Source organism: Myotis davidii, unplaced genomic scaffold (assembly GCF_000327345.1).
Source record: "Myotis davidii unplaced genomic scaffold, ASM32734v1 scaffold656, whole genome shotgun sequence".
Lineage (NCBI taxonomy): Eukaryota > Metazoa > Chordata > Mammalia > Chiroptera > Vespertilionidae > Myotis > Myotis davidii.
Window position 1 is genome coordinate 1,582,651 of NW_006287544.1, and position 11,490 is coordinate 1,594,140.

The following is an 11,490-nucleotide window of genomic DNA, read 5'->3' on the forward strand; positions in this document are numbered from 1 at the left end:
AGTCCCTTATGTCATGCCAGGACTTAGACCAATTGCATTAAACACATGGTGTCTTTTCCTGAATTTTTAAAATGAAGACACCTAACCTATCAAGTTACTTTTATTTTTTTTTCATTTTACAATTGGCAAGTTGCTTCAGAAAGTTTCTAATCTGTATCTATCTTTCCACAAAATCTGGGTTCTACTGTTTCCTATTCCAGGACTGACTTTTCAGAGTCCACTAGCTAGCCTGGAACAGGCAGAATCTGCATCAAAATGGTTATGGCAAATGAAACAGTCATGTTGTGGTGGATCAGGGGGGTCTGACAAGTCCAGGGTAGGACTCAGAATGCGGTGGGTAAAGTCATCATAATGGTGCTCATCATCCCTGCCGGTCTCAGGTAACAGAGGGAATCCAGTTGGTGAGCTAAGGAGCAACTCAATCATTTAAACTTGGTTATTGATAAAACCTCTCACTTTCATTACCACAGATGACCTGAATCTCCATGCACCAGATGGAAAGTTCATATGTCACCCAGAGGTCTAAAATGTAGAGGTGGCTGTGTGTGTGTGTGTGTGTGTGTGTGTGTGTGTTATACACACAAAGAAAGCAGCCCTGGCCTGTGTGGTACTTACTTGGTTGAGTGTTGTCCCATGCTGTTCAATTCTCAGTCAGGGCATATGCCCAGATTTTGGGCTTGATCCCAGTTAGGGGGTGTGCAGGAAGCAGCAGATCAATGTTTCACACTCACATCATGTTTCTCTCCTTTTCCCTTTCTCTCTCTCTAAAAAGTCAATTAAAAATTAAATAAAAAGGAAAGAAACTACTGCTTAATTAATTTTTACCACTTAAAATCTATTTCCTAGTTAATATTTCAGGGTTTTCTCAACTGACATTAATATCGCCTATAAAATATTTCAAACTGATTATATTAACTATCTTGTCTCAGCTCTGTCCTGTCACCCTCTTCCCAACAATTGAAAATGTTGATGATTTTGTTTTTCCATTTACTTGTTAGTTGACATTTAGCAAATTATTTAGAATTTCTGAGTCTCCATTGCCACTACTGAAAATGTATTAATAATACTTATATGGATTTTAAAGCATAAATTTTAGAAAAAAAATGTTATTGCTCTTTAAAGAGAAGTCCTAGGAGTAGATAGCTAGAACGTTTTAAAGAAAAATTCAGATTATATAATTTGACAAACTCAAAGTTAATGTTTAGAATTGTTTTTACTATCCTCTTAAACTGAGCCTCTTAATTATGTGATTAATCATTTTGTCTTTTTTCTTGATTTCTTCATTTTCTATATTATAAAACTAAGGTCTTCTATAACTTTCCTAATATAATAATAAAATATACTATGAATCACCTCACCATTCTATGTTACTTTCAAGAAAATTGTTATTTCTTTTCGAATGATTCTATGACAAAAAGAAGGCATTTACCCCGATATTAATTTTTCAGGCAAAAACATTAGTGGTAATGAAAATTAAATAGTTTTCCATAGGTTTCATAGTTAAAAATGACATATTTAAATTATTTTAAAGGGAAAATTCTTACAATATGACAACTTATATTAAAATATCTATTTCTAAGAGTTCTCATAAACCTGAATAAATGAAAATTTTGGAGGAAAAAAACCTCCTATAAATACAGCTGATACAACCACAAAATGAAATAGACAAGCAAATGAGTAGATCTATAAACATGCATCAGAAACTGACAACAAAAGATATATCAAACCAGGCCTTGGAGAGATTACAACGTTGCATAACTTTTAGTTTTGAAAAGTATATCCCTAGCATGCAGTGACAGAGTGAAAGATCATTGCTCTGTGATATTGGAGTATACATTTTTATCTCTTTTATGCTTTTTGGCAATAAGCTATAGAATACTATCCCTAAGTAAGATTTTGGATGAATTCCTAAATTAAATCCACAAAATGAGAAACAGGCAGAACATTGCCAATTGGTTCCAGACCTGAAAAGCATAAAGCATGTCTCCTTAATATTAGAAGCTGGAGAGGTTGATATCTATCATTTGTATCAGGCTGTAAATAATGCACTTTTATATTTCAGAAACTAATGTAAGTTACTCTCCTGGCCAAAAATTGTTAGTACTAATAAATCAATATAGATTTCAGGAGTAATAGGCAAAAAGAATTCAATTCCTCTGAGTCTGCTCATTTGCATTTTCCTGAAATTACTCTGTTTATGTTTTATGAGACCTTTAGATGAACATGACAGTTGGCTGAGAGAGTCACATTTAATTTTTGCCACAGCTTACAGAAGTGAAGAGCTTTGTAAGAAAAATGTTTTCACTCTAGATTGCCTCCCTTGCAGCAGGACTCAGTTTTTGGTGAAAAGCTATGACATTTGGGCTAGTTAAGCATGTATCGCTCTCCCATTCCATAGGGAATGTACTGGGCTGTCCTTGCTCACCAGTCCACCTGCACTTCATTAGAGAGCAGAGCATTCACATGCCACACCACCAGATCCCACAATGACATAACTCCATTCAGAGTCTGGCGTGACTGGGCTGGGTCTCCCCCCTTCAGCTCTTGTATCACTAAGAATCTGGCAGCCAGTTCCGCCCTGACAGAGTTCACAGCATATATTGGTGGATTCTTGTCCATACTGCATCTGCTTTAAGAATTAACGAAAGCAGAGTCAAGACTGTAAGGTAAGTGCTGTTTAACTATAGCACTGGGGACGCTGACTGTTTGGGACAGTGTTTATTGTAACAGGAACAGAAAAAGTTCTAGAGCAACTTTGCCAATTGCTGTTCAACAGCAAATCCATCCTTCTGAGCATTTACTCTCACACTTTTCTTAATATGTTTTCCATGACATGGATTTAAGATAAAGGTTTTACAATATATGCTGTGTTGCTTGACAAAGGAAGTTATAAAAAGTTTCAGGGTTGGAATGAGAAAATATTTAAATGAGACAGTAAAAATGTATGGCAATGAAAATATTTGTTATTTTATGCTAATGAGTTATATATGTTAGTATGTTTACAATGAATTTTGCAGCAAAGAAAGGTCATTTTAAGCAGTATTAAAAATATTTTCGCCACATACATATTGCTATAGCTTGTTACAATTTGCCATAAATATTTTACGTTGTTATAAAATGTGAGCTTAAGGACATAGACCCTCTTTTGGATTACTTATTTCTATTTTGTTAATTTTAAAGATGTTTTTTGGATGTATGTTTTAAAATGGATATGTTTTGCAGAAATTCTGGGAAACATTTTTTTTTAAAAGCATTTCCTCCATAACCACAGGTATTTGCCAAAACTGGGAGGAAAGTAAATAAAGTGCACTTTTGCTTCATAGTGGAGTCCTTATACAGCTACAAACTCTCTTTGGATTCATTCTGCCAAAAAATATGAAAGCATGTTTTTCATTACTATTCAATCCATTATAGTTACCATGTCTATTTTAGTGTATACTGAAATAAAATAAATTCAAAGCTTATTAATAAGCAAGACAAATCTTTACATTAACATACTGTACCTTATATTGCAATATTAATTATGCTCATTGCCAAGTCTTGTCAACTAAATTAAATGACTCCATCATTATCTTTGGGAATAAGTTAGTTAAAAAATCTAGTTACAAATTACATCGTGTTAGCTGTCAGTGTTCTAACACCTTTTTTTAGTGTTTCATCTGCTAACATAAAGTGCCTTGTAATTCCACATTAAAGCAAAGGTGTTTAAATTTCCTAATACTAAAAATCTTACTTATCCCAAACTCCCTAGATCCAAAAGCTTATACCATACTTCTCACAGGAAGATCTATTGCCTATGGCATGTAGATGGTGCTTCACAGTAAGGATTTCCCTCTCAGGGTTACCAACTTCTCCTCAGCCATAGCTTTCACTCTAGGAAAGTCCAACTCTTGTATGCTATTATCCTTTACCTAAATTTCTGACCTTGTGCTCTCCAAACAATTAAAATATACTTTATTGAGCCTCACGTTGGACATGTTCTTTCTAGATCATTGTTACATATTGTTTTTAATTTATATTCTCAATTTTATCCATTCTTCCATGGCTCCTAATGCCACTGTAAAATACACACTTTGCTCAATGCCCAGATCTCTCCCACTTCCACTCTGTAAGAGCACTAATAGCCAAACAAGTGAACCATGCCTTCTTAAATTTTGGCATGAAGAAGGTAGAGAACTTGTGAGTCATTGACAGAAAGGAAAACTTTAATTCAAAACTTGGAAAAGAATATCTTTTTTTCTATTAAGCTGGATCACTTTCTAGGTTTAAAAATCTTTAGAATTTGTGACATTTTTCTGATTAATAAACATTAGTTTTACTAAAACTTATATACTAAATATTAATTTCAGAATTACAGTTTTGTAATGTGCCTGAAAGTCTAGAATGCTAAACAAAAGTTGAAATAATATCCATGCACACCCTACTAAGAATTCTGTTACCTTCCCTCAGAACCAACAACAATAACCAGACATTTTTAAAGGAATGTACTCCCCCCTCCCATATCCCTCCACCTTGCCACCCTCCATCTCTGGCCACACAAGTTAAGAACAGCTTCCCTTCCAGCAAAACCACAGGTTGCTCATGTTCCCAGTAAGGGTCTTCTTAATGAGACATTTTAATGATGTTGAATGCTAGGGTAAAAGGTACAGTTTACAATTTTCTCCTAATTTTCATTTTTTTTTGTGTGTGGTTTTGAAGGATGTTCTGAGGTAGTGTTTTAGCATGGTGGTCAATGGGCACTAGCCAGACACCTCTTACAGGAAATCATTAAATTAAGGAAGGCCCTGGAGAGATTGACTGGATAGGTTAGGCCTGGCTTGCCCAGTAGGGGGCGCGTGTGTATGCAATCTAAGCCTAAATTGTTCACCAACTCACAAGTTGTACACATACATCTTAAACCTCATGCTTAAATAAAAATTAAAAAGACATCCTTGGATTCATAAAAAAATAAAAAAATAAATAAAATACACATCTTTCTAATAAATTTAACATTGTAAATTGAATATTCATTCACTTACTTAAAGTATGCTATTTTATTATATGTTTCCACTTTACTTAGGATTCAAAGCATTCGCCAAAAATGAATCTCGGTGCATTTACTCTGCTATTAGCACTAATCAGTGGTGCCAGCGGCCAATACTATGATGACTACGATTTTCCCCTATCAATGTATGGGCAATTATCTCCAAACTGCGCCCCAGAATGTAACTGCCCTGCAAGCTATCCATCGGCCATGTACTGTGATGAGCTGAAATTGAAAACTGTGCCAATGGTGCCTCCTGGAATCAAGTACCTTTACCTGAGGCATAACCAGATTGACCATATTGATGAAAAGGCCTTTGAAAATGTAACCGATCTACAGTGGCTCATTCTAGATCATAACCTTCTAGAAAATTCTAAATTAAAAGGAGTCTTCTCTAAACTGAAACAACTGAAGAAGCTGCATATCAATTACAACAACCTGACAGAATCTGTGGGCCCACTTCCCAAATCTCTGGAGGACCTGCAGCTTAGTCATAACAAGATCACAAAGCTCGGCTCTTTCGATGGACTGGTGAACCTGACCTTCATCCATCTTCAGCACAACCAGCTGAAAGACATTTCAGCTTCTTTTAAAGGCCTTAAGTCCCTTGAGTACCTTGACTTGAGCTTCAATCAGTTGACCAAACTGCCTTCTGGTCTCCCAACATCTCTTCTAACTCTCTACTTAGACAACAATAAGATCAGCAACATCCCTGATGAATATTTCAAGCGTTTTAAGGGACTGCAGTATCTGCGTTTATCTCATAATGAATTGGCCGATAGTGGAATACCTGGAAATTCTTTTAATATATCATCTCTGCTTGAGCTGGATCTCTCCTATAATAAGCTGAAAAACATACCCACTGTCAATGAGCACCTTGAAAACTATTACCTGGAGGTCAATCAACTTGAAAGTAAGTAGAAAGCTGTGCTTGTGTTTGATGGATGTGGCCGCATGTCTTTAAACACGTAAGCTGTGCAACACAAATATGGATTCCATCTGGCTCCACTTAAAAAACTAACTAAAATGCCAAGAAAATATCCCTTTCAAGTATAGAAATGTTCAAATATAGAAAATTGCAGCTTAGTTATTTATCCAAAATCTGGCCTTTCTTTGGAGTGTTCAAATAAACCATTAGGATCATAGAATTTAATCATTAATTTCTTCAATTTTAATACTCTGGGCTAATTAATCCTGCTGTGTCATCACTTGATATTTATCTACTATTTCTCTTCTCCATGACGTAGATTTGTGTCCTACATTTATTTCTTGGCAAGATCTAGCCGAAGGGGAAGAAAGGAGTGCCGAAGAGGCATGGCTAGCAGAGGCTTTCAAGCCTCCCTCCGGCTTATCCCTAGAGCAGCCCTGATATCCTCATGGTCCTCTCTGACATCTTTACTTGGGACTCAACATGGTATTCTGCCATCATGACCATCATCTATCCCTGTCATGGTGTGTGTGGCTTCCCAATGTTCTTATGAGACTGTGAGGAAGATTAAGGAGGGAAGGCACATGATAAGGATTTGGAACATTTTAAAAATAGTATTACAGAGCTCCTTTTCTTATACACAACCCTCCACCACATTGGATTTTTCCACAGTTTCTCCTCCCTTTCTCTTGATGATACAGTTTATTTTTCACTTATTTTCTGGGTGGGGGTTTGATCTGATCCACTTGGACTGTTTGTGCCCTCTTCTTGTCTTCTGGGGCATTTTCAATCTGAGCAATACAGATTTCGGTGGGAAATGTACATTTACCGCCCCCCACCTCTCTCTTTAACAGAGCTTGGCAGAAGAGAAACCAAAGATCTTGGACAAACTTGCTAAAAGAAAAATCAAGTGCGAAACACTGATTCACACATAAACAATTGTATCTGCTAAATAATCTATTCAAATTGAGCATCTTTATGCCATGAAAGTTGGTTGTCTGGTCATACTGGATGAAAATATTGATATTCCTTTTAGAAAAATTGCACTGTGCCTTATTAACATGATAATTTGTAATTCTACAAGTTCCCTGTAACGCCTAGGGTGGTGAGGGTGATCTCATGAAGGAGACCATGATTGCCAATTCTAAAATGCCACATGCTTTTTCTTACACCCAGAAAACTTGCTTATCATACAATACACAGTCAAGCTATTAGAACTGGACTCTTATAATTGTTTCTAGTAAAAAACCCACTATCTGGCAATATAGGATCCCACATTATAAACATTTGTGGTTAAGAGTATGGCTACTTAGACAAGCCAACATGCTAATGGGATTTAAGATGTTTTAGTATTTGAGGGCTGAAGAAATGCTGTTAGATGTGGTGGGTGGAGATCAGCATCAGGGGCAGGGTCACCTCATTCTCTGAGGTAAGAAAGGGAAGAGCTACAGATGCAGGAGAATCTGGAGGGGTGACAATAAGGCCGCGTTATGTGAGTGTGAGAAGGAAGAGCCAATGTGGGAAATGGGAAAGGTGGTCTATGGGCGAAATGCTGACAGGCACTCAGTGCCAGGCTGGGATAGAAACCACAGTGCCCAGCATATATGGCCATTTGGAAATGAATAGTGTCCGCCCTTCCTTCCTTGACCTGGACATTTAGGTATACCAGGTATACCTTGCAGGTATTGTTGCCATTTGTCTTTGCATGCATTTCTTTGACTTAGTTTATTGTGCCATGTAATACTTATGTATATCAATTGTCTACATTTTCTTAGATAAAAGACCCCCTTTAGATTTCTCTACTATTAGAAAATCTATAGCTTTGGCTATTTCTCATCTTTCAGACTTGCAAGTCTAAGACACTAGCTTAATAACAGACCTTTCTATGGTGACATAATTTGAAAGAGAAAAACCCACAAAATTTAATTATGTAGTATATATTATGTGCTAACACTCTGTGAGGTGCTTTGCATACCTTAATTGGTTTAATATACATGCAACACAGTGTGATGGATATATTATGTCTAACAAGAAGATCACATCAATATTCCAAAGCCACCCATTTGGTAAATGGCAAAGGCAGAACATTAACATAGGCCTAAGGCCATGTTTTATCCCATTGTTCCATACTTCCTTAGTGGTAGGTAGCATAACAAAGATCTCTGCAATTTGACTAATGACTTATTTAAGACAGCATCAGAGAGGTAAGGAGCAGAGTGTGTTTGGGCTTCCACTGAAGTCACTGTTGATTAGAATTTGAGAATAAAAGAAAATATCAAGACAAAGGACTAGATAAGGTTAATCTGAAATAGACTTGAGCAAACATAGACAGCTTCTATGTACACACATAAACCATGCAATCTAGTAACAATCTTTGTTTCCATTAAAAACTAAATCAGTTTTTCTCTTGTGGCAGTTTTCTAACCACAGGAAAGGACGTGGCTCAGATGGTGGTCATTCCATGACTTGGATTTTGCCTTGGAGCTTTGAATCTGTCATGATGTGTGCCAGTAGGAAAACACTTTAGAGGTCATCTAGTTAACCCTTCAAATTTCCAGATGCAAAAGCTCAGGATGCTTATATTGGCGAGATGACTCATACAACAGCACAATTTTACATATCATCAGTCTAAATATTTCTAAAAATTCTTAGATACTATTATGCACTTAGTCTTTCTAATCTAAGAACTTACACTAAATATCATTATTTGAAAAATTTAATTGGCCATCCTGACCCACAATAATTACTTTACTAAATATTTTTGTATCATTTGCTAGTCTGACATATTTTGTTAAGTAATTTTGAATTCAAATATACACCAAACAAATGACTTCAAAAAAGGGGGCAGAGGGGGAAGAAATCCTATTAGATATTACTATGGACTTTGGACAAATTTTAATGACTATTTTAAGCCATGTAATAAAAAAGAAAATATTATTAAAATCTTTTATTTTTTATTTTCCAGAGCTTGAAGTAAAGAGCTTCTGTAAGATCCTGGGACCATTTTCCTACTCCAAAATCAAGCATTTGCGCTTGGATGGCAACCGTAATATCACCCAAACTAGTCTGCCACCTAATATGTATGAATGTCTACGTGTAGCAAATGAAATCACTATCACTAATAATTAATTTCAATTACATTGAGGTGTATCCTGGAGCAACATCTTATGCTTGTATTTTTGTGTGTTTTTTTCATAGTGTCCATTTTTGCTGTTGTTTAGTACTTCCATGAATTTTAAATTCTGAGAGAAAATGTTTTGTAAACATTTTACTACTTTTTTACAAAGAAAAGATGAAAAGCAGGCCTATTTCATCACAAGCACAACACATGCTCACACATATACAACAAACAATGCGTTAATGGTAAATTTAGGGCTTTTTACATCTCCTGTCAAATGATGTGCAAAGCCTTTTTCTGTTTGCATGGAAGTCAGCCGAGTTTTATAATCTCTAAATGTTAACTTAATGTGCCCAAGAGTATGGAATACATAAATATGGAAGTTCACTGTCTTTAATCAAACGATCTTAATATGCGCAAATTTGTCCAGCTGAAAAGCAGGTAGTAAATTTTGAGACCGATGATTTTGTGAAATACTAAACAAAATTCATGAAGCCACATGCATTTAAAGCAGAATTGTTAGTATTAAGAATATATATAGTTACCTAGAAAAACTTTCTAGAATTATTTTTCACTTTAAAATTTTATGTATGTTTCTTTATTATTTGCATGTTATGTTTAACAAGCTAATAGTAAAATAAAACATAGCAAATGGCATCACTGTGTTTGACTTCTTATAAAATTCATCTCTCTCATATATAAAATACAGTCATGTACCATACAATGATATTTCAGTGAATGATGGATCACATATACAATGATGGTCTCATAAGATTATAACGGAGCTGAAAGTGTTCTATAGCCTAGTGATGTTATAGCCATTAAAACATCATAGCAGAACATATTACCCCTGTGTTTGAGGTGATGTTTGTGTAAGCAAATCTACCACAATGCCAGTCATATAGAAGTATAGACACACAATTATGTATAGTACATACTTGGTAATTATAAATATGTTATTGGTTTATGTATTTATCATGCTATACTTCTTATCATTATTTTAGAATGTATTCTTTTTTACTTATTAAACAAAAAATTCCCTGTAAAGGAGAATAGTATGTTATGTCAGCCTCATACACCTCCTGTTTATGTCTCTTGTTTGCATATTTTCTCTTGTGCTTGATTTAAACTCATGTTGTTTTATAACTTTAGTGGAGCCTAAATGCACAGTGTGAATAAAGTCTATAGCAGTATACAGTGGTGTCCTAGAGCAGTGATGGCAAACCTATGACACGCGGGTCAGAGGTGACACGCGAACTCATTTTTTTGGTTGATTTTTCTTTGTTAAATAGCATTTAAATATATAAAATAAATATCAAAAATATAGATATTTGTTTTACTATGGTTGCAAATATCAAAAAATTTCTATAGGTGACACGGCACCAGAGTTAAGTTAGGGTTTTCAAAATGCTGACAAGCCAAGCTCAAAAGGTTCGCCATCACTGTCCTAGGGCTTCACATCCACTCACCATTCACTCACTGACCCACCCAGAGCAACTTTCAGTTCTACAGACTCCATTAATGGTTAGTGCCCCATACAAGTGTACCACGGTTTTTCTTTTGTACCATACTTTTTACTGGTCCTTTTCTATGTTTAAATACACAGATACTTACCATTGAATTATAGTTGCCTAAAGTCTTCAATACAATAATTTGCTGTACAGGTGTATACCCTAGAAGCAGTAGGCTATTCCATGTAGTCTAGGTTGTGTAGTAGGCTATACCATCTAGGTTTATGTAAGTGCACTCTATAATGTTCACACAATGTCAATATGCCTAAAGGTGAATTTTCCAGAACATATCCTCATTAAGTGGTGCGTGACTGTATTAGCTCAAAATTCAAAAAACATCTCTAATCTGCATTATATTACTCATGTTAAATAGAATTTCCCACTAAGTAAATTGTCTGCTTCTAACTTCTACTTACAAAGAGTTTTAAACACACCTTACATTATGTGTCCAGATCCAATTCTAATTCATGAAGTGAGGGGTTCCGCACCACCAGCAAACAATTATCTGGACATCAAGTGGCTATCCACAATCAACTCAATTTTGACACTATCATTGTGGAGACAGTGTCAGATTTTACAGGTGAAGACTGTATCCTTTCTTCAGATGCCAGTAGCAATCCCAGTCCTGCATTTCTAACAACTGGCTATAAAATAGAGGTTTCCCAACACCCGCTCCTCATGTTTGATTATTTATAGACTAACTCACAGAACTCAGGAAACTTGCTTACTCTCCAGATTATAAATATCCTATATAATAAAAGAGAAAAATGGTAATTGGCGTACGACGATACCCTTTTCATTGGCTAATCAGGGCTATATGCAAATTAACTGACAACTAAGATTGGCAGTTAACAGCCAACTAAGATTGGCAGTTAACTGCCCACTAAGATTGGCAGTTAACTGCCAACAA

General features: G+C 35.6%; 1 protein-coding gene across 1 annotated transcript; it reads left to right on the forward strand.

The window, feature by feature from the left end:
- Positions 1–2,434: 2,434 nt before the first annotated feature.
- LUM (lumican) lies at positions 2,435–10,132 on the forward strand. Its single transcript, XM_006759352.2, has 3 exons — positions 2,435–2,666; positions 5,060–5,936; positions 8,917–10,132. Exons 2-3 carry the CDS (start codon positions 5,081–5,083, stop codon positions 9,078–9,080), a joined length of 1,020 nt encoding a protein of 339 aa, XP_006759415.1. The 5' UTR covers positions 2,435–2,666; positions 5,060–5,080; the 3' UTR covers positions 9,081–10,132.
- The last annotated feature ends 1,358 nt before the right edge of the window (positions 10,133–11,490 follow it).